Consider the following 25,158-nt stretch of genomic DNA (forward strand, 5'->3'; position numbering starts at 1 on the left):
TATGTTAGGCAATAAATGCGATTAATTAATTAATTAGCAAGTTTTTTTGGGAATTTTGGTCCATTACAAGTGGTAAATTGAAAACTAATCAGGGTCCGAGTCATAAAAAAAAAGGATAAACCTTTAAACGAAATGTGGAACGATGTCGACGAAATGTTCGTTGAACTGAAAATTCTGTTCAAAACTTTTATTTTTGTAAACTTTTTATAAGGTGGGTACGAAAAATTATTATAATTTTTGGGTCAGACTGTAAAGAAATTAGGTAGCGTTTGTAATGGAACGGTTCGGACTCGGGAGCTTGTAAAATAGTGCGACTGAAGAGAGATGTCGATATATTTGACGGCAATGAAAATATCATAGCAGCGTTTAATTTCTTTTAATTGTTTTTTATAGAATAGTAAATACGTAAATACTTGGTCTAGTTTAAAAATATTTTTAGCATCTTTTGCGATAACAGAGAATTTTTTACTGATATTTAAGCATTGGAACAAATAAGGGTAAAATTGACATAGTTTGTATTTTAATTAAGTGTAACCCGGACGTCGATACGCGGTGCATCCCTAGACTTGGCGCGCGTCACCCACCCGGCCCAGCCCGCGCCCGCCAAACGGCAGTGCCTTACGCGGTGTGCTCGCGGCCAAACGTGTCTTATGTCGTGATAGTACAGTGAGTGAGTGCAGCCATGGGTTGCGCCCGGGGGCTCTGCACCGCTGAGAAGATCTTCATATTCATCAACATCGCATTCGCGGTAAGGATATGTCCTAATACAAGTATTTTAATTCATGCTTTTTTCCTAAATGCATTCGAAATGTCAATATAAACACTGGCTTTGTTCAATTTAAATCCCTAAAGAGCTTCTGTATAGGGATAAATTATGCAATGGTTAGTATTATAAATGATTGCTTTAAGTATAATTTAATGTATGAGCAAATTAATGTTTAATATTTTTAAAAATAACGATCAAAATAAACGTAAAATATGCACATAGTTGTGATACGCGTGTTCAGTCTTCAAGTTTGTGGTTTGTGCATTTACACCTTCCCCCACCTTTCGTTAGTCCCAAGCTACCTGATCATAGACGTTGTGGTTCATTTTATATACAATCCATCCCGAACAAAGGCTTGAGACGATCCGATTGGTTCCAACGAACTTGCTTTCGGTTATTATTCATAAATTCTCCGCCAAGAACTTGATTGAATTTGTGGTGACCAAATATATAAGTACATGGTGGATTATCCTGATTTTTTTAATGTTAAATGCATATTAATTTGAGTTTTTGGTTTTTGTAACTTATCCTATTTCTTATATCCTACGATATTACGTAGGTTTATATCAATTAAAGTAACCGACGTAAAAAAAAACAAAAAAAACAATATCAAATAATTAGTCAAAATCACTCATGTACTCGTAAATACCGTGTTCGGATGTACACTTTTTGGTATTAGGGTCGATTTTAATGTCCTTATTTAAGTATTGTATCGTGTGGCAAATATCACGGATTATCTCAAGGGTCATTGCTGCCGTAACTGCTCATTGAGATGTACTGAGTAATCGCTGCGAAGACGTCACCCAAACTCAAGTGGTCCTTGTTAACTGTTATCAATTGTATGAGTAAACGCGAATGCACACTTCTAATAAATATTCCAATATAAGAAAGCTATCTACAAATATAGAGGTAACGAAAACAAACAGATGAATTGAGAATTCTTCCTTTTTGAAATCTATCCTCCTGTCAGCCTTTACCGGTGCATTGGCAGACACAGGGCTCTTTTTGCACCATCCCTGCTATATCCTGTCCTGCACGATGTCAACAACCCTGGCTGGTAGTCAACAGACTGATCTTTTGTATCGTACTTATACTTTTTATTATGAATACCATGAGAATTTTTGAATTATTAAACAAAAATATAAACCAGGATTTCTTCTGATTGTAGATAATTTGAATGTTAACATGCGTTTGCTGAATATTATAATTGTACAGCAAAAAATAACAAACTAAGCCTTTGTAATCCACGAAATACTCTCGCAAAGTTTGATTAATGACTGAGGTTTTTATTTTTAATAAGCTCACGTATTCTTCCAATCATTCAAAAGGTATATGGACTTAATTCAGAGATAATCTTCTAAACGCGCCAATCGATAAAACACGTTTGGAATATTCATATTTTGTTTTTTTTTATGAAAACTGTTGTTTTTTTTTTTTTGTAAAGTAATAAAACAAATGATTTATATTACAACTGACTGCCACCTGCGACGAATCCGAGCGTATTAAAAAAAACATTAGTAGCCTATGTGTATCTTCCGGAATAAGTTCTACATCTGTGCCAAATTTAATCGAGATCCGTTGAACTGTTCTGGAGATACCTTCAAACACACATACATCCATCCATTCAAAGATTTGCATTTATAATATTAGTAAGGTTGTCTGTTTTACCATCAGAAGCGTATTTTATTTCAACAAATAGCATCTTAAATAATAAAACATTGAATAGTGTTAAATTACCTAAACATGACTAAACGATTCACGTATTGACCTTCGATAAATGTGCTGAAAATTGTACTTTCGTAACCGTATATTGAGACCTCAAATGCATTGCACAAGACAAGATGCAGAATTAGCGGGACACGAGGTTAAACAGGTCTCTTGGTTTAGTTTTCTAGTCGTGAAGTTGCGGAAACCATACCTCTGACAACTACAAGGGTTCAAGTACGCATATACCTTACTACTTACTAATATTATAAATGCGAATGTTCGGATGTAGCGTTTCCAGGCGTCCGGATAAAGCCGGACATAGGTAGGCTTTTTAATTGCGTATCTGGCCACAATAAACGGCGTCCGGGTTGTCCGGCTTTTGTTAGGCTTTTTACATTTCGCAAACGAGAGTGGTCGAGCGCCGGCGACGAGAGTCGACTGACGGTCGTGTCCGGCCTTTCTACCCAAATGTCCGGCCAAACTGGATGGTCTGTCCGGCTATTAGGTTTGGCGACCTGGCAACCCTATTTGGATGGATGGATAAATGGATCTTTGATAGTGTCTCCGGAATGACTCAACGGATTTTGATGAAATTTGGCACAGATGTAGAACATAGACTACTTATGACGTTTTTTTTAACTCCGCGCGGACGGAGTCGTGGGCGACAGCTTGTTTGTAGCATAAATACACAAATTGCTAGACATATTATTGATACACTGACTGAAAAATTACTAAACAAAATAAACTGTTATTTCAAGTATTCATTAACTTAAAGCATTTAAAGATGGTAATACCAGCAGCGTGTTTACTTTGTCCCGTAGCACGCTGAACTTGCTGACGGGACAAAGAGCGTGACGTGACGTGCCCGTCCCGCGAAACTGAACAAATGTCACGTATTGTTTGCTTACTGTTTACGCAAGTGCCTTATTATAATATATCCATAAACGTTCTTTATTGTATAATATTTATATCCATAGAGGTCAAGGTTAGTTGTTTTCCTTCTACTCAGTTATTTAACGATTGATAAATTAAAACAAGATTGTCTCTGGTTCTAGTGTACGTTGTTAATTATTTATACATAAATAAAGTTATTTAGTTTCTTAGTACTTTTTAAGAAATATATTGTCATAAAGTATTTTTTTGTAATAACAAAAAATTACTAATTGTTTATTTTTATGTCATTTTTATTAACGACTTAACATTAACATTGGATTCTGCTGTCGTCAAAAATATTGTCGTCTCAGATTTTTCTACGGTAATGAATGGGGTGGCTATGTTATTTTATTTCAAAATACTAAAAAAAAAAGTAAAAGTAAAATTGGATATTAAACTAAAGTCAGCTACACACCTTCAGTTTTAACCGTTCAGTCTTAACTGAATAGTTGGAGTTTTAACGCACGTGTTCAGAACTGTACCGTTTAACTGAGAGTTATGATGTATACACATGAACATATTAACTGAACAGTACTGTTCAGTTAATACTGAATGTATGTAGCCGGCTTACAATTATAATTTTAATCTATTACAGTGGTTGATTTATTTTCGATAATTAAATAATTAATTCCTTTTGAAACCTTAACCGTGTTTTTTATTAAAATATTTATTTTTAACTAGCTTTTACCCGCGACTCCGTCCGCGCGGAAAAAAAAAATAGAAAACGGGGTAAAAATTATCCTATGTCCGTCTCCTAGTTCTAAGCTACCACCCCATCAATTTTCAGCTAAATCAGTTCAACCGATCTTGAGTAAATAAATAATTTGATAAATAGTGTAACTAACACGACTTTCTTTTATATATATAGATTAAAAATTATTTTCCAATATTTGGGAGCAAATAATAATTATTTATTTACTAAACCAAGTAAGCTAAAAGTCCGGCCATAAATTATCTATTTGTGTGTTTTGACAAGAACATAGATGCCTTAAGCTGCGCCTCAACTTTTGAAAGCTTTGCGTCTAACTTTTTGAGGACAAGAACATGGATCCCTTAGGCTGCGCCTCAATTTTTGAAAGCTTTGCGTCTAACTTTTTGATGTGAGCTTTAGAAACCCTTTTAAAAGGCAAAATGGCGTCACCTCTTGTGACATCAATTTGTGGTCCAAAGCTTTCAGGTAAATAAAACCTAACTAAACTTTTGTTCTATTTTTATTTTAATACAAAAAAAAGATAATGAAATTGAGATTGTTATTATTGTTATCTTAATTCTTACTAATATTATAAATGCGAATTTTTGGATGGATGGATGGATGGTTGTTTAAAGGTATCTCCGGCACGTCTAAACAGATCTTGATGAAATTTGGCACAGATGTAGAACATAGTCTGAAAGAACACAATGACTACTTAATAAGTTTTTCATAATTCCGCGCGGACGGAGTCGCAGGCGACAGTTAGTACATTCATATTTCGGAAAGCTTAAATATGTAAAAAGTGTTTGGGTGTATTCCTTGTTTTTTTTTAGACAGAAACACTGGCAACTATCACCCTACCTTTTCATCGTAACACGATCAGTAATTTAGGTATAAATCGAGGGCTTATATACAAGTAATTATTTAAAACACATCGATTTAGTAGAAGCATCCTTTAAACATTTAATACGGCAGTAAACCAGTTTTGGGTCAGAAGGTCTTAACACGAGTTGGGTGCATAAAACAAGTACGCAGAACGTGCTTAGAATTTAGTACACCAAATGAATTCATGTTATCAAAACAGTGTATTTAAAAAGCTACTGTTTTTGAATACTTTGTTTTAAAGCCTGTTTTTTTTTTGTCAAAATTTTAGTTCTCGATTAAATCCTTCATTCAAAATATGCGGTTCAAATTTCCCTCTACTAATCTACTACACCAAACTATAAATTCTAGTTTTACGAAAGTCTTTTCACGCGCACTAGACCACGACCGATTCAAAGTGTAGACGACACGTGCTCGAGTTGGTATGCGGATTGTAACCAGGATGACAGTAATGCCCAAGTAGTACATGAAGCTAGGTCACTGACCGAGACGGCAAAAAAACCTTCTGTAACAGTTACCGTTCTTCTATAATTCTTTGAAGTTGTCTGCATTTCGGTTTAACTTTTTTACTTAGTTCAGACTAGAACAAAATTCTCGATCGATGATTTAAGCAAAAAGTCTTGGATAATTCGTCATGACTATCATCGAAATCACACCATTTATGTAAAACATTGGAACCTTTTTTATTCGAAAATAAAAAAAAAAGTTTATGTTGGTTTATGGTCTATGTTTATTCTTGTTTTTATAAAAGTTTATTTATCTACTAATTAACTCTAATGTTATCCCACAAATAATTACGACGAGTGTTAACTTTAAGCATTAAATCTTAAAGGTGAAAACATTTTATGACTTAAGGTAAAACGTATTTTAAAGTCATGAAAGCAAACGTTTTACTAAAAGCGGTAAACGTTCTACAACTAGGGTTGCCACCTCTTCTAATTAATAAATAATACTACTTCATCACAATTAGTTCATTATACAACCCCATTGAAGGGCTAGGAACCTATCATAAGTTAGGGGTGACTAGGCCATAGTCCCACATTGGTCCAGTGCTGGTTGGTAGACTTCACATCTATTTTTGAATTTCTTCGCAAAGATTTGCAGGTGTATAACGATGTTTTTTGTCACTGTAAGAATGTCGGAAGATGTACATATGAAAATGGTACATGAAGGATTCGAATCCAAGACCTTCATATAACAAGTCAAGTGCTTAACCCCTGAGCCACCGAACTTCCACTACTGCATCGTGCATATTTTGTTTACGAGTTTGACATCGATATCTTCAGGTCAGTTGGAGTCAAACAAGTCAATCTATATTTTCTTCGTCTGCGAGGAGTCAAGGGTTGACAAGATATTGGTTATCTTTTCTGTCGAATGACCATTGTTGGTACTATGTTTTTTCTAAGTTGACAACCCTAGCTACAAAACACCGCTTGGGTTATGAGTACGTTGTCAAAGCTCGACCTAATTAGGAAATACGGTGCGCCACAGCTGATAGTTGACGCCTGAATGTCGGTGAATGCAACATGGCATATTGCATGGCATTTGCCACATATCCTGTCGACCATGCCTGAGGTAACTTTTATAAAAAACATTAAAAAATTACTTATTTTAATAATTTTCATTAGAAATCTTTTAATTGGTAATTATTGTAATTTTAATCTATCAAAAAAAAATTAAAGCTGTAGTTAAAACAAATCTTTAAAAAAAAAGAAAGAATAAACGAGGGATAGTAAACTAATTACCTATAGTAACTAATTGTAAAAAGAATTAAATGAATATCTAAAAAAACTCGCTTAAGATTCCCCTTATTGAACGAATTAAGGCGCGAGTACAAAGAAAAAAAGATTCACATGAGATATATATTTTGTACGAGGTTCAAATCTATATATATAAAAGAAAGTCGTGTTAGTTACACTATTTATAACTGAAGAACGGCTGAATCGATTTGACTGAAAATTGGTGGGCAGGTAGCTTAGAACCAGGAAACGGACATAGGATAGTTTTTACCCCGTTTTATATTTTTTATTCCGCGCGGACGGAGTCGCGAGTAAAAGCTAGTTATTTATATAACAAAATTAACGAACCGCAAATATACAAAATGTTTACCTATCTTATCAACTGTTTACATTTCATATAGATAGCCATATAGCATAATATATTAGTTATAGTTAGGGACTATCGCCAGAGACTGTTCGCGCGGAATTAAAAAAATAATAACAAATAACCTATGTGTTCTTCCAGACTATGTTCTATATCTACGCCAAATTTCATCGAGATCTGTTGACCCGTTTTAGAGTTACAAACATACATCCATACATCCAAACATTCGCATTTATATTAGTAAGATAGTAAGATGAACAAGTTACGCTTGTCTGGTTATCAAAAAGGTCATTCAGTGACCTCTATCATAAATATACATAAGCATATTGTGAGACGTAAAATTAATGCTTTATAAAATATTTATGAAATTAGTGATAAAAAAAATAAAGTCAAATGTAATTAAAAGTTACTACAGTCAAAATCTGTTATAACGACATCGAAGGGACTACTCATATTGAGTCGTAAAAACCGATAGTTGTAACAACCGGTGACAGGTATTAATAAGAAAGATATGATAGGTCAGGGATTCAGCCAGGACCTTTGATTTTGGTCAATTTAACCGGTATGTTGTTCTAAACGATGTCGCCATAAACGGTTTTGACTGTATAATTAATTAATTATTCGTATAAATTATAATTATTATAAAACATTAACTTTACCGAGAGCTTATCATTAAATTATGCCGGGAACAAGGCAATGTTTACACGGATGAGTAATTGAGGTGACAGCGTTAGGTATCTGTGACGTCACCGACACGTGCAGGCCCGCTCGTATTATACAACGGTTTTTATTATTAAGCTTCACGGCATAACATACAGAGGTGGACAGGCGGAAAGAAAATTACTCCCACGATAGGAATCGTCAAATCGACAATGCTTTGCTCTAAATAAAAAAATTAACGGTGTAATTTGTCATATCTTTCAGGTCATAGTATGAGTGTTATACTTTTTATATATGTAACTGTGTATATATAAGACCTATTGTGATTAAGAAATAAGTTATTCGATTACATTAATTTGTCTTACCTAAAACTAAAACTGCCACCAGAGGAGCTGTGTCAAATGTCACCTTAACCATCTATCTTGACGTCGACCACATTATATAGGTATATTAATCTCACTAATATTATAAATGCGAATGGTTAGATGGATGGATGGATGTTTGTTTGAAGGTATCTTCGAAACGGCTGAACGGATCTTGATGAAATTTGGCACAAATATAGAACATAGTCTGGAAGGTCACATAAGGTACTTATTACATTTTTTTAAATTCCGCGCGGACGTAGTCGCGGGCGACAGCTAGTTAAGTGATAAATTTAAATAATCTAACGCTGGGATGATTAATATGTTCTACATCTGTTCTAAATTTAATAAAGATCCCTTCAACCGTTCCGGAGATACCTTCAAACAAATATACATCCATCCATCTTAACATTGGCATTTATAATATTAATAAGATTTATTTCTTTCCAGTTGAAGACATTAGAAGAGAGTTATTTTATAACGATAAAACAGTAGGTAGTTGTTCAATTTAGTAATGTAACCGCAGCTTCGGTTTACATCTGCATTGTTCTCGGAGTTCGGCGAAATGCGAAACGATGACGCGATCAACACGCCATCTTTTGCAGCCAATGAACTTGCGGAAAACAAAATCACCACCAATAATAAATAACTGATCATTTGAAAGGTTAACATAAGTGATGTGAACATTCTAAAATAGTGACTGAGGTATAGCATTTCTGAGAAAGTAAAACAAATTAACAATTATTAACCGTGGATTTCTGAGACCAAAATATTCATTTTTACCTTTTTTTATCTCTGTTTTGTCAAAGATAATGGCATGGATTTTGGTTTCAGAAACCAGTGGCAAGTACAAGACAATTATGTACCCAGTAATTACGTAGGTTAAAATTAAATATTTAGGTTGCTTAGGGCTAGTTATAGCAACATAGCGTGGTTCCGTGTTGCCATATTGTTTGATGGCGCGAGGAAGTATATCCTGGGGTAGTGCAGAACCTGTGTAGAAGGTCCCGGTGCATTCCATTAGAGTTAGAGATCCCGGGTCTCTCGCAGTCGCACTTTAGGATGACCACTGAGGGGGTTTTAGTGAGTAGAAATCTCACATAATCCTATCTTTACCCCGAAAAGGTAGGTGTATTTATAAAAAAGGATAGTTTAGTTAATAAAAAAACATAATATTTAAATCTTCAAAAAATTGCAATTCGAAATAGACCACCCTGATGACTGTCACTACATCAAATTATTTACTTTGTATTTATTGCTTCGTTGTTATTCCCGTAACAGGCAAACGTTGTTTGTCTGGTATCAGCATATTCTAAGAAATGTTTGTTTTATGAACGAATGCCATCGAAGCATTCTGTGACCAATAAAAGCTTTTTAATTTAACTCTTAATATTTTGTTACGTGCTATAAGATTTAATTTAAAGTCTTCTAGTAAAAGGAGGACATTAAAGTAAAAACTAGAGAACTGGGAAGAAAACTCTAGCACGTTCACTGCGGATCAGGCCTAGATCGACCTTCCGCGGAATTTCAGCTGGCGCGGACGAAGAAAACTATGTCCCTCTCACTAGGTGCGGTACGATTATCTCATAAAAAATCACGGCAGGCTTTTATCGGCCTACCACGCACTGACGGTGAAAAATATCAACTCGGTGCGGCAGGGGTCTATCGCGGCCCGCCGTCCCAACAGGCGGTTGGCGACCCGATACCGCACGGAGCGCCCCGCTTCGCTAGTTAGTGTTGAGCCATCTCATTGAACTGTACGTCGCGTTTTTTCTTTTTGTAAAATTAACGACGCACGATGGCAGGAAACAAAAGAAAAATACAAATTTTGGAAAATAAACTAATTCGCGAGGCAGATAAAAGTGATAGTGACAGCAGTGAGGAAATATTTTCCTTCAAGAAAAAAATAGATATTTTCCTTCAAGAAAGAAAAATAGGATGTGCACACAAAATCTTTGTGCGAAATGTTTTAAAGACAAGCATAAATAAATAATTAAATAAACTATTTTTCATTTCTTTTCTACAATTCTATTTTATTTTCGATATCTCCTTATTTTTGTCTTTCCCATCACTACTAAAAATACTTTCTAGTGCGGTGCTGGTCGATATCGACCCGCCACTTTCCCTGGTTCATTTCTCATTTCCTGTTTGGCAGATCTCGGGGCGAATCAACTCTAAAGAAGGTGGGTTCAAGGTTTTTCTAACAGTCCAAAAAGTACACACCTATATTATGTTTTCGCAAAGTTATAGCGATTTAATCTAACCTTATGCTGGTGGGTCGAGAAAGGCCTGCCACGCACTGGCGGAAAAATCATTGGGGGCACACTTTGGCCCGCCGCCGCACCAGACGAAGGTTTAAGATTTTACTTGCCGCAGCTAAGGTGTTAATAAGCTGTTTTAAATAACGAATCTTGAACTTTGAGGACACTATCGCTGATCATTTAATTGCGATTAAGATAATTTTAATATTATTTCTTCACAACTATATTCGCGGTAAAAAATATCTGTGACGTCACAGCTTGAATTAACAAATGTCTATAAAAGTTCAAGCTGCTCCAAGCACCAATGCCTAAGGAAAGGTGGAGTGGCCTGGGGTGGATACGCCGACACAAAAACTTGATCGATTTTCGATTGTCATGCCACAGCAGGGTTCGTTACTCGTCTTCAAAAACCGGTAATAAACTCGGATCAAGAATAACTGGTTTGAATACAATATTTGTTTACACGCATTACAACAGTCAGTTTCCACTGTCGGTAGACATTTACGAAGTATATTATCTCATGTTTATTTAATGAGATTGAAAGAGACAACGATATTTTTATGTAAGAATGTTTCGGTAGTGGAAACCAACGTTATGATAACCTAGTTGTAAACTCGTTGCATTCTTTATCCATTTATAGTTCGGAGGAAGCGAGAAGTATTTACACATATGTTTTATGTTATTTATGTGAATAAAAATACGTCAACAAAAAAAAACATACGAACTGTTGCCCTTCTTGATCTACGCAAGTGCCTACATACATAAATTCCCAACAGTTAGACAGATTTTATCAGTCGTTAAGATGAACTGAAATAAGGTATGAAAAATTACGACATAATCATGGTATAATTTTATATTACACGTAGCGTTGCCAAGCGTCCGGATAAAGCCGGACAAAGGTAGGCTTTTTGAATTCGTGTCAAAATAAACGGTTGTCCGGCTTTTGTTAGGCTTTTTACATTTTTCAAACGAGAGTGTACCTATTAATACTGAGACAATATTCTAAGTAATATAGGGTGTCCGACTTTTCTACCCAAATGTCCGGCCAAATTAGCTAGTCTGTCCAGCTAGTAGGTTGGAGACCTGGCAACCCTAATTACACGCCTGTCTTCTGTATAGTTCTAACAATTAATTTTTTGTTTAGCTTTTTATTATTGCCGTTATTGGTTGTTATTTATTAAGTTACAATTATTTGATTTGAGGAAATCTACAGCTGTTGCATTCCTTTAGTCAGTGCATTGCTCAGTTGAGCTGACTAATCCTTCCGTATTTAACGTAAAAAAAAAAACAATGTTTTCTTGTTAAGTAATGCTTGTAAAAACTATTCTTGACTGTTGTAATTTGTTCTTTATTTAAAATCAGATAAAAAAATGTTAGTAAAAACGTGAAAACCACGTAAAACAATTATTCATTTGTTAATTAACGTATTGTAGTACAAATAGAGTAGCTTTAGGTATTTTTTATATGCTATATACGAGATATCCTGTAGTTATATCTTTTAAAACTGCATTTTTATGATAAACAACATTTTATTAAATTGCCTGTAGAGGGGGGAGCTTAGCACCCCGAATGTGACGACAACCAGTGTCTTGTTACTTCTAGGAAGAGTTTATTATACCCTTTGTTCCTTATCAGATGAAAAAAATAGTATATACATAGAGTTAAAATATAAAAGTTTATGTATTATAATACAAATTAAGAACTATGATATAATCTGTTACCGGATAACAATGTCCAAAAGTTTTAGTAACAAATAAGAAGTCTATCTCGTTAACGTTCACGTCACTATTATTAGTAATTAATAGTCCCAGTTGGGTAGCGTGAAGTGTAACAAATTGCCTTTGCCCAAATAACTACTAACCCTGATTCATACAAAGCCGACATTATCCCATACCTTGAACTCACAAACACTGCCGCATCTTAACACACTTACTGCCACTGTGATTTTAAAAGTGAACTTGTCAGGAAACTCAGTGGTACTGAACGTGTTAAAATAATTTAGGCATGTGATAGGTTATTTAATCTGGCTATGCCACTTCAAAATTGATAGTGAAACTCAAACTTTTTAATTTCGAAACAGACAGAATAAGAAGAGACCAACTAGATCGATGGCTCCTACGAATAAAGGCCAATGTGCAAATTGACATCTTTACAGGAGAGGCTCTCAAAGTTTCAACCATATAAGAAAATAGGCCGCATAGACCCTTTTACTTCAGTAAAAAAATAACATTTACACCTGTAAATGTGTATTTGTGTTTAGTGCATGTTGTTAACTATACTAAGAGGTAGTTTTTAACACAGAAAAGTAAAAATCATCAATTTGTTATTTTGACTCTTATATATAGGATCCATCGAGATCGATTTAACTGTAATGTTTAAATTTAAATAAACTGCGTTTTAGCTGAACATGGTGTTTAAATATTTTGTACAGTTTTTTCTCATATATTGAACATATACACAGAAACTCACAAAGGAAACGACCGTGGCCTATAACTTTGTGATTTACGTACGCATTGAAAACTGAATAACTTGGCTCAGTGACGCCGCTTCGGGTAAACAAAATCCAAGATGGCGGTTACTGTACGTCTAAAGTACACACTTTTATGTTCAAGTCACTATTCATATTGAAACATCTGTATACGTACGTATTAATTTATTTAAAAACATATTTACAATTTAATGGCATGTTTACTTCTAATTAAGTAGAAGTAATCAGGAAACCGTGCCAGGACTGTGCCAAACCAAAACCTCCTTTTACTCCTCTTTCCGCAGAGCTTCTGTCAACAACATAAGATTTACGATGCGAACGCTTGATATATTGACAGTGGTTTATACTCGTAATGTTAGATTCATTGAAAATTAACGCAGCATCGCACAAATATTAATACATACGCCATTTATGTAATCCGACACCTGGTTATAAGAGCTTTCGCACAATTTGCGGTCGGCCTCCACTGCCGTTAAACATGTATTACATTATTGTATCCCTCTCATTTTCGTTCCAATAATAGACACAGCAATATGCGTCAATACAAGTGTTGCGTCAGTGAAATTCTATGGTTAACATACCTTAACCTATAGAGACCACACAAATCTAGTGTCAAATATCATTATGTGTTTGTTTATATTATATACGCATGCATTATATATTACAGTAATACATAACGTTACAATAATATACGAGAGATGTAGTTAGTTGCGGGCAAATAAGTATGTCAGTCAGTCCGAGATCATTGTGTATGCAATTGTACCGAAATATCGGGTGCTCAAACACCTTAATCGTGGTAAGAATTTCATTTTTACGAACAGTATATAAGTATGTTCCGTCGTATAGCCAATACTTTGGGAAAAAATAAAGGGAAGATATGTTTTTGTACAATGTTTCAGTAGTAAAAATCCGTACACTGAACTAAATATTTATGCCCGTCGTCCAACAAACAAGTAGGTCGTGCTTACAGAATCAGAAAAATGTTACAATTTAAAATATACATCTGTTGTGAATACTTGTGGTAAAAACAGAAAAAAAAAACATTTTAAAATGATTGAGGAAAACAATGTTATTAGAAAAATGAAACTACCCTACATTAAGTTGAATTTAAGTAAAATAAAAATTTGATTTGGATTTCTTATGGATGTTGTTTGTGAAGTTTTCACTGACATAAACATTCTTGACTAAATCTGAAGTTACAAGTTCTCTTTAGAGCAGGGATGGTGAACCATTGGCACGAGTGCAAATAATATTTTGAGTCACTGATCATAAATTATTCACACCGAAAAAAGTATGAAATAGGCGAATAAGCGAACGTAATGTTCCCAATAATAACAAAGTCAAAATTAATTCATGGCACATCTATGATATAATTAAACATTTCTTTAGAATAATAACACTATGATACGTAAAGGTTCGCTATCCCTTCTTTAGAATCTAATTATGAATTTCCACTGCCTTACTTACTATTGAAATATTGTCAACCCACACATTCTCTTTGCAGTCAAAAACTACTGTAAAGCTTAGATATACGAAGATATGATATAAAGAGCTTATAGACTAGTTCTCCTCACTCGACCTCTTTACTTCACACCGCATTCCAGAGGTCGATAAAGTATCAATGAGTGACTGTCTCTCATTGGAGGATTGCAAGAGGAACGAAAGAGGACCGATTGATTCAACTAACCTCTTCACCTTTGATTAAATATGACCAGTCGGCAGTTGGTATGTCATTGAACATAATAATGCTATCATTGATGAAGAAATAACGTTTTTTTATAATGTTATCTTTAGTAATCAACTAGCTTTTGTCCGTGACTCCGACCGAGCGAAATTAAAAAAAAAATGTATACGTAATCTACGTGTTCTTCTAGACTGTTCTACATATTTGCCAAACTTCTTCAAACAAACATCTAAAATCGAAACTTTCGCATTGAGAATATTACTAAGATGAAAAATATCCAGTAATGGATTCATAAATCATAGAATACTAGCTGTCGCCCGCGACTCCGTTGGCACGGAATTAAAAGAAAACTTAATAAGTAGCCTATGTTCTTCCGGAGCCTATGATTTTCATCTGTGCCAATTCTCATCAAGATGGTTGAGCCGTTCTGGAGAAATATTCAAACAAACATTCATCCATCCATTCATCTAAACTTTTACATTTATAATATTAGTAACATATATTTTACAGCAAGCTTAATATTATATTTAATACTGGAATTAAATTATTCGTTCAAAATTGTAGGACACATGTTTATATGATTAACCACTAATTGTTACATCGTAATAAACAATTCTACGTATATTTCGTTATAAATAATTTAACATACATATAGTAAGTAATTTACCTATTTAAATAATTAAACATTTGAATACAATCGAACGGAATACAAAGGAAATATTTATAATAATACGAACGTTTATCAATAATTGCGGTATTGTATTTAATTTTTATTAATTTATTTTATTGTTTGTTTATCTTATTATAATACGTATTTCTGTTTACTACCAGTCATGAAAAATTGTATATTCAAAAAAAATATAAATTAACTGGCTGTTTGCGACTACGTCCGCGAGAAATTAAAAACAAACTTAATAAGTAGCCTATGTTTCTTCCAGACTATGTTCTGGAGATACCTTCTAACAAACCTCTGTCCATATATCCAAACATTCATATTTATATTATTAATAAAATTATTGTGAAAATCATTTACAGATTATAATATTAAATCATCAGATTAAGATTAGGGTTGAACTAAATTAAATGTCTTCAGAATTGAAATATTGAACACAATATTCCGGAACTATTTTTCGTGTCAACCCTGAGGTAAACGCATTGTAATCATGCTTTAACTACTTATGCAAATAGATTTCCATTGTATTTGTAATAATCTAATAAACAATACTTATCATCACGAATGCTTACACTATAGTTTGATTTTTCTAAAAAAAATCAGTGCCTGCATTGGAAACTTTGAAATATTTTGGATATCACTACCAGCGGGGGAGACGTATAAAAAAGCCAAATATACTTTTGACATATATCCCCCCCTATCCAGTAAAGGTAATGTCTTTTAACTCAGGGTCGCAGCATATGGCCACACGCGACAGGAACAAAACGCTGCCACCGGCATATTTCCTATGATTTTCATACATTTTATACGGACTCGACAGAAAAAGGATATATCCCTTACCTATGCGTTCCCTCCTCCTTCAAAATCACTTCCCCTTTCAATCCAGTGGTATGTAAGGGTGGAAAGGGGACTAAGATTAGGGCTCCGGCACGCAAATGTTAGGCAAAGTTGTTAAACACCTGTTGTGGAGTATTCGTTTCCATGAAGGTTGTCTGAAATTCTATTGGGGTTAAACCTGCGCACGACGCTGAACGATTATAACATAATAAAATTATACTTGTCTGTCAGTATGTTTAAAAGTTATAATACTAAGGAGACATCAAGGTCCAAAGTTATATAAGAAAAATATGTAGGTTGTTTGAAATCTATTTCGCCGTAGGTTTCCACTGCTATACAATACAAAGAGTAAAAGTATACACTTAAATATGAATGTTTCATACAAACTAATTGACATTTCTAATTAAAAAAACCGACCAAGTGCGAATCGGACTCGTGCTCCGAGGGTTCCGTACAAAAAATTTCAAGATTCTGAGTTCACGGGAAGTACCCTGTAGGTTTTTGATTCCTTTGCGAGTGTCAGAAATTTGCGGCACGAATGGCTGTATCTTTTGTTTTTGTCGGTTTAGAAGTTTAATTGTTTTCACAGCTCCAAGAGACAGTAGACCTGAGTATTTGATGTAAATTCCAGCTTGTTACCTCTTCGCTTTCCTGAGAAAAGGGATCTTGACAGACAGACAGACGGACAACAAATTGATCTTGTAAGGATTCCGTTTTTTCCTTTCGATGTACGGAACTCTAAAAAAAACTTTAGTATAGAAACCAATCATCTGTAATGAACATGGTATTGACGACTTACAACGGTGACTAATAGTTTGCAATGAACTTGAACTATGTAATTAAATTAAACTGGAAATCTATACCACAATGTTTACTACACACATGTTGTTTTTTATTTTAAAATAGTTTTGTTATATCCGTAAAATATGTAAATGAGCATTTTTATATCAAAACAGGCGGCAAACGGTCAAGAAGGTTACCTGGTTTTAAATGACCGCTTATTTACCCGGAGTTGCAGGTGACAGCTAGTAGACCATTAACTCAAATCTATAGACCAAAAAATCATAAAATCAATCCTATTTACTCTATAACAACATCATCCCACTTTTTTTCTTTAGATCTATTCTTTTGTTAAACGTAGCTCTGATAAAAATTAGCAAAACATATATTTCAATCCGATAACACGAATACTGGTGCACGGGACGAGTCGGCAGACAAAATTGCATTAAAAATGGTAATTATATTAAATAAATAAATAATATGTTAATGATGAATATTGTAAATAAATGGAGAGTAATACGGTTTAAGCCCCCCGTTGTCCTAAGTATCCCTTGTGGTGTATATGAGGAGGCGCCCGAGGGACATCACAAGGGGAATCATATACAGTCTACTCCAATTGTCAGAAGTTCTGCCTTTCGAATCAACCAGTGCATATTTCATTACCAGCTCACATCGCTGTGCATCCTGCACAACTGCAAAATGGGAATTCCTATATACTGTAGGTAATTTCGATAATTCGTGTCAACAATTCTTTGTTCCATTTGTGACTAATTGTATTTCGACCTTTGTATAAGTTATTTATATACATAGACTTGAAGTGTGTTCTGTATGACTTATTAAATATACTAATAAGGTTTTATATACTTCAATAGTTTGTATATAAAGTTATACATATTGAAATGGATGGTAAAGGTAGAGGCAGACAGAAAAAGGTATGGATGAATTGTCTGAAAGATGATCTGCGTAAGAAGGGAGTGGAACTCAGATATGACTGTTGATCGAGATGTAAAGAAGATTAGTACATACTGTGCCGAAATTATGTAGGAAAAAAGTCAGCAAGATAATGAAATATTTAAAAAACCGATTTGAAAACATTTTACATAATTATCTATAAAAAACAAACCGAGACACGTATTCCGGTATGCGTAGTGCGGACGCACAATAATACTATACCTGATAATGTTGTGTAAAGTGTAAGTTATGGCTTGGATCATCGTGATCTTCGTGACAGTCATGCGCAGGTTCAGTACAGTATGTACTATTGGGGTACCTAGCGGTACTCTACCATAAAAACGACAGCAGTTTTAACGTTACGAGATTAAGTTACGTTACGTTATTGAGACGCTGACGTGGAAAGTGGAAACAATAATAAGCTTTAAAATGTGTCTGTACGAAAATATTTGTAAGAATGGAAGAAAGAATTTTAAATAGTAGACGAAGAGTAACGCTGTGAAGAAAGAATTTGTAAATGGAACACCGCGAAGGGCCCTGACTGTACTGCGCTTCCATACATCTCTATCGTCGTCAATCGTCATATCTGAATTGACTCTCTTCATACATTGTATGGCTTGGAAATAACTAGTGCCATAAAAGTACACTTCTGCCGTAAAGTGACACAAAAGATAACAGCTTTTTGAAGCTCAGACTATTATTTTTTAAACCGTTTTCGACTCCTTTGTTGAAGAATTAGGTCAGTTTGGGTATCGCTGTAGGCAACCGGTGCTGTGGATACATAGTTTTTATGCATCTGAATGTAGATAAAAAACCTATCTGAACCTACCTACTATGTAATATTTAATAGTTTTTAAATAGTAGCTTGTGCTAGAATGTGGTTTTTAAGTAATACGGCGGGATTAAACCCACAACAGTGAGATCGATCAAGGCTATAGGAAGTTCAATACTTTGATTTAAAAGTTTTTTATTTTATTTATCGTAGGTTTACATTGTTATCTCTGTTTTGTCCAAGATAATGACAGTGATGACGATATATTTTATACAGAGATTTTGGTCTCAGAAACCAACGGTTAAACTAGCAAAAACGTTGCTTTAGGAGGCCTCACATACACAACATTACGACAAGGTAATAATTTGTAAAATATAATTAAAAAAAAATATAGATAATAATGTAGTTATTGGTTTAACAATTTTCTAATAGATGGCGTTAGAAATACACGAAAATTCAAATTAAATTAAAACTTTTTTGACTATAAAATAGGATTTTTACGGTAGATAACACATATAGAAATACATCAAATTACTGTGCCAAAGACTAAATATAAAAGTGTAATAGTATTTTGGTAAATTGTACCACAAAATAGTGAACATTGTTTAGGACTCTTCAACATATTACTAACCACGCAGGCAATGGCGACAAGAAATGTCATAATCAAAGAAATTTGAACAAAACAGCACACGCATCTAGCAAATCGAGACATTACTACAGATTGTAACAGCAATATTATTACACATACGGACTACAGAGGTTTTTATACAAGTTTTTGTTTGAAGCGGAAACATCACATGTTCTTAATCTACTAGGAAGACATAAGTGTGACGCAATTGGACACATGCAATGCATTCCTGCCGATGTATGACGTCACCAGGCGTAAGGGAAAGTGCTCTATCTGTCATACAAGTGTCCTTTATAGATTCCCAAGGGACAAATCCGTGACGTATTTGTCTTTATGACGTATTATAGACATCTGTATTGTATTCCCACCTTAGTTTAGCCTTTAACTAGTTCTTTAATTAATCAGATATACTGAAGACTTCATAATTACGAAAGAAATAGGGTTAGATAAAAGGCGATGAGAATGTTGACTGGATGTATTGATGACCAAGAAGTTACTAGTAATTAATTAAAAAACAACGAAGCTTTACTTCTATATTAAACCCTGGAAGAAGACCAAACAAATGAAACCTTACTCTTTGAAATAGAACACTCTGTTTGGGTTGCTAACATTACTCTGTCAGTCTAGGAAAAATACGGCCATATTCGAATCAATCACAGATGTCGAATTCAATGTAAATGAAAAATTATAATTACAGATGTCACTGGTCGGTTTTATTTAAACGATACGAAAATGAGGCCATATCTGTTTTTAACAAGTTTCTGATTACAGCTTTATAAAGGAAAAACTGTTCCAGTTCCATTGAATATATATATTTTTTTTTATAAAAGAGAAGGGGGCAAACGAGCAGCGGGAACACCAAGGTGTTCATCGACGCCCATGGACATCTGCAATACCAGAGGAATCGCAAATGCGTTGCCGGCCTTTGAGATGGTGATACGCTCGCTTCTTGAAGGACCCTAAGTCGTTTGCTAAATTGTTCAAGTTCAGATGTACGCTGTTCCATTGGTTAATGTTTGCTTAATTGTCTATGTGCAGATGTACGCTGGGGCGCTGCTGGCGACTGCTGCGAGGCTGGCTTGGGATCCCAGCACGTACACGTGGTTCAGATTCCTGTGCGCGGCGCAGTACCGGGTGTCTGCCGCGTACGTCCTGTTAGCAGGGCTGTGGCTCATTGCATTGGTATACATCGCGGCAGCCGCGCGACGAGCAGCCTGCCTCCATATTGTATGTATATTCTATATCAAATTAATGTAAAACAACTTAAACCTCATATCTATATATAAAAAAATGAATTGCTGTTCGTTAGTCTCACTAAAACTCGAGAACGGCTGAACGGATTTATCTTATCTTGAAATGTTCGTGGAGGTCTAGGGAAGGTTTAAAAGGCGAGAAAAAATTCATACCGCTATTAAGTTGTTTTTTCCTGCGGGCGGACGGTGTCGCGGGTAAAAGCGAGTTATATATAAAATTATAATATTTATTAAATAAAATAAAATTGTACTTATGTTCTCTTTGTGAAAACTGAGTAGTTTTAACACGGAACTTGTGTCAATAGAAATCTACGTTAAATTGTACGTAAACGAATTCATATTTACAATTCCAATGTGTAAATTAATCTCAATAGACGCTGTACAAGAGATTGTATTATTACATACAAACTGGCCGGATATCTGGGGCACAAAGTTCTGACTCAGCGGGACTTTAGCAAATCTAATTCGGCTAATTACCACTGATATACCACCCACTGCTATAGTCAGTGTTGCTGTGAGCTAATTGCATGTACTTCTGTATTATTTCATGTATGTTACGATGTTAGGATTTTTGGAACGAAGTTCCTTATCGCGCGTTGTGAAAGGGGGCTAGACGGGAAAAATTCTTACGAAAAGTTGTCACGACACTTTTTGCTATAGTATGTTAACGACGAATGAGCGCTACTTCACCATGGCAACGATGTGACAATATATAACGAAAATTCATAGAAATAAAATGTACTTCTTGTGAAGACTTAAGTTTTTTTTATTCATAGAATAAACATTGGTTCCTTCACTAATTAATCGAAAGGAACTTCGTTCCATCCGGGTGTCCCAACACACCTCTCAAGTTTTTTTTGTTTTTAATAATGGTGTAACTGGCCACTACTGAATAAATTGTTGAAACATTTAAAAAAAAGAATATCAGGGTGTTGGCTAGTTTAATTTGCTAATCGAAAATCGCGTGTTTATCAGCAGTTATTGCTAGTGACCGGGGAAAACCATTGTTTTATTGATTCGTTAATGTTCCAGTATTGTAGAAAGCGAATATGTTCACCGACAAAAAATCACCTATATGAAAGATACTTTTCTAAATTTTGCCTGATGTCGCCAGGGACCACTGCCCCTAGAATATTACTTCGAATAAGATTATAATAATGGTAGCTGACCACCTCTGCCCACCCCCTCTAGCTTAAATTATCGGCTGGCGACGCCCATGTATATAGACTGTATATAGACTATATCAATATTTCTTTATGTATGCGGGTTTGTATGTATTTTAAAACCATTGTGATGGCTCGTAGCATGAAAGGTAAACCGATTTGAGTAAGGTGTGAGGAGGTGAACGGTTTGTCGGACTTATTTTTTTTTTAATTAACAGCTTGTATGTACTATGTTGTTTTCAGTACGCGGGTGGTGTGGCGTGTCTGGCGGTGAGCGAGGTGGCGTATGGCGCGTGGATGGCGGCGTCCCTTGCGGCGTGGTGGCGCAGCGCCCCACAGGCTGAGTTGGCGCGCCGAGCAATGGACCTTGTGCACGACCTTAAGCCCGCGTTACTCGCCGTGGAACGGTACAGGGACATCGCTAGACCAATTTATGACATTATTGAGGTAAGACATCTAAAAGAATATAATGCGGGCCAAACATGTTAGGTCTTGTACACACAGTTTTGTTCAATACACACTAGTCTGTAGTGATTTAAGGTGAAGTCCGTCAACCAAAATCTAACGTGTATGGTTTTATATTTGTGTTGTATTACATTACAGACAGTTGTTACCAACCTTTTCTTTCTAGTTTTAATTTTGTAATTGTTCATGTTTTTCAGGAAGTAGAACGAGAAGCGCCAAACAATGTTGTCGTCATCGTGATATTTGGTGTCGTTGGAATGGTTTTACAGGTCTGTGGTATTTAATTTTGCAGTTAAAAACTGACATCAAAGACTTGCAATAGGCACATATCGTGGCAAATTGTTTCGCATTATCTTTTGCTAATTGTCTGCTTGGAATTTACGTAGATTTGGATCCGGATTTTAATGAAGCATACTAACTGCATGAAGACTATTGTTGACTGATTCATACTGTATTTGTAGATAGCAGCATTTGTGATGGCGCGCCGGCTGGCCACTAGACGTAGAAGTGCGGGAGATGCTGCTGTGGTCGGTCACAGTGCGGCCAGCTGCAGCAGCGTGGAGTTGGAGAAGCGGCCGTGTGGACCTGGAGCTCCAGATGATGATAGTGATGTGGAGCCTGCGCCAGCGCTGCATCCATTACCGCCTGGTAGCCGCAAGAACGCCAACCTACGCATGTACACTATACTCGACAAGATTTTCTAGCAGGTTAGTACTATGAATACAAAATGTTTATACAATTCTTTGTAATAAGGGAATGGGAAGAAAAAGTGCCTTTTACTGAGTATAGATGTCAGGATGATTAAGAGTGGAACTAACATTAAATATACCACAGATATACAAAAAATTATAATCTATATATATAAAAAAGTCGTGTTATTATTATTAACGTCGTGTTATTTATAACTCAAGATCGGTCGAACTGACTTAGCTGAAAATTGATGGGGAGGTAGCTTAGAACTAGGAGACGGACATAGGAACTTTTTTATCTTGTGTGCATTTTTTTTATTCCGCGCGGACAGAGTCGCGGGTAAAAACTAGTTTTATATACAAATTACTCTGTGAATTGTAGTCATAGTAACGACTATTATAAAATTTTAATATTCAAAAGTAAGTAATTTTTTAAAAAAGGAATACGTTTTTTTTTAAATCGCAAGAATGACGGTATAAAAAATTTGACAGATGACAGCCCGTTCGACTCTAGCGCCACCTACTTAGAGCTTTCAGTTATTGTTTAAAATAAGAAAACGGAACAAAAGAATCGTATGTGTAAATGAGACAAAAAGTGATTTTAATTCCAGGACGAGATGGAATCAGGCGCTGTCGGCACCAGTAGGGGGCGTGTACATCGCAGGGGGCGGAGACGTGGTGCGCGCGCCAACGCTGCGGCAGGAATGAGCCGCGACGCGCGATGGGACGCAGTGCACGCGCAGTTCCGCGCCTCCCGCACCCCCCACGCGCCCACTGCACCCACCGCACCCACCGCACCCACCGCGCCCACCGCACCCCCCGCACCCCACGCAGCGCTCCTCATACTCCGAACTGAGCTTTAACGTCTCGAATAATAATGAGTGTGATATTCGAAAATAAACATCCTAAAATGGACTTTAAAACAATAAGTTTAAGGTCTATTTTTCTATATCCACTGTCAATTAGTGGCCAACAACAAGTGATACTCGAAAATAAACATCCTGAAATGGACTTTAACACAATACGTTTAAAGTCTATTTTTCTATATCCACTATCAATTAGTGGTAACATCGAAATATTGTGACTCGTGTTGTGATTAACGAGGTTTGATTTTTCTTTAATCAAAGTAGCACTTTTATATATAAGTAAAATGTTGGAGTATTATTTTTTTATAAAAAGAAAGGCTTAGTAATTCAACCTTAATTGTATTAAAGGTGATCCAAAATATTTGTCATTGGTTTCCGAGACTGAAATCAATTTATAAAATATATTTGTTATCTCTATCTTGTTAAAAGGGATGAAGATATGTTTTATATTTTGATTTATTGGTCTCAGAAACCAACGATTAGACGAACACTGCCATAATGCCGAGGTATCTCTGACTTATGTTTTTTATAACATCAAATGTCACATTTTTTTTTACGAACAAATGTTAATCGAAACTTTTAACGAATTATTCGAATTTCGCTTTTAACGAATTATTCGAATTTTCAGCGAAATTCTATTAATATAGATTTTAGATTAAGGACAAATCATATCAAATATCTACTTTTAGTTATCTGCGGACTATTTACTACATTATTCCTAGTACATTAGTTTTATATTTTTATATTAATAATGAAGTTATATAGAGAAATTGTAGGTAGGTTTGTTCGCTCACTAGGGATGGTCGATGGAAATATAGATTGTTATCGATGTTTACATATCGATATTTTTAACTACATGTTACAGTATTTTTTTCTACTTATATTTCTTTTAATTAATTTTAATATAAAAAATGTTGGCTGAAATACTGACTATAAGTCGTGATAAAGTGTAATTAGTAATAAAGTGTTCATAAAATCGATATCTCTCGATACAATGACATCGATAACCATCGATCATCTCTACGGTTTGCATTTGTTTATGGTAAAAGTTATTTACTAAATATATAACCTTTTATCTTTATCTTTAAAGAATTAATAAATATTCTGTATATAAATTAAAATATATAACGGCACAGCCTAAGATTTTTCAGTTTTAAAATCTGGTCGCTAGGTGGCGTTGTTTCTAAAGCGCCATCTATAAGGCGATAGCGGAAACGACAAAGTTGTTACAATTTTATATATAAATATAATTTACTAAATTAGATAAAATTAAATATTCACAAAACCTAGTTAGAAAATGTTTACTAAATTCTAATCTGATTAAAATATCCGTAATAATAAACAAACATTTTATACTTTATAAGATTTATTTCTAAATCATGTTAATTTTTTTATTTTATACAGTTTTCAACATGCCATGAATTAAGAAGTTATTTTTTAAACAGATAACAAAAAAACAATTTTAATGATTATTTTGCCTTCCGTGCTATTAATTTATAGCCTTCGTATTCGTAAAATAATTAGTTTTTTTTTAATTTTTAACT

The 25,158-nt window shown here is 34.9% G+C and overlaps 1 protein-coding gene across 1 annotated transcript; it reads left to right on the top strand.

The window, feature by feature from the left end:
- Positions 1-611: 611 nt before the first annotated feature.
- On the top strand, positions 612-23,898 carry LOC106707627. The gene is made up of 6 exons (XM_045679961.1): positions 612-748; positions 20,217-20,405; positions 21,838-22,041; positions 22,257-22,328; positions 22,521-22,766; positions 23,360-23,898. Exons 1-5 carry the CDS (start codon positions 683-685, stop codon positions 22,761-22,763), a joined length of 774 nt encoding a protein of 257 aa, XP_045535917.1. The 5' UTR covers positions 612-682; the 3' UTR covers positions 22,764-22,766; positions 23,360-23,898.
- Positions 23,899-25,158: the final 1,260 nt, after the last annotated feature.

Source organism: Papilio machaon, chromosome 11 (genome assembly GCF_912999745.1).
Source record: "Papilio machaon chromosome 11, ilPapMach1.1, whole genome shotgun sequence".
NCBI classification, from domain to species: domain Eukaryota; kingdom Metazoa; phylum Arthropoda; class Insecta; order Lepidoptera; family Papilionidae; genus Papilio; species Papilio machaon.

What these genes read in the sequence shown, in the direction of transcription:
- LOC106707627 (XM_045679961.1), top strand. Translation starts at nt 683, where the DNA reads ATGGGTTGCGCCCGGGGGCTCTGCACCGCTGAGAAGATCTTCATATTC. An exon ending in TCATCAACATCGCATTCGCG is followed by an intron (nt 749 to 20,216) that starts GTAAGGATATGT and finishes GTCTATGTGCAG; the next exon opens with ATGTACGCTGGGGCGCTGCT. An exon ending in GAGCAGCCTGCCTCCATATT is followed by an intron (nt 20,406 to 21,837) that starts GTATGTATATTC and finishes TGTTGTTTTCAG; the next exon opens with TACGCGGGTGGTGTGGCGTG.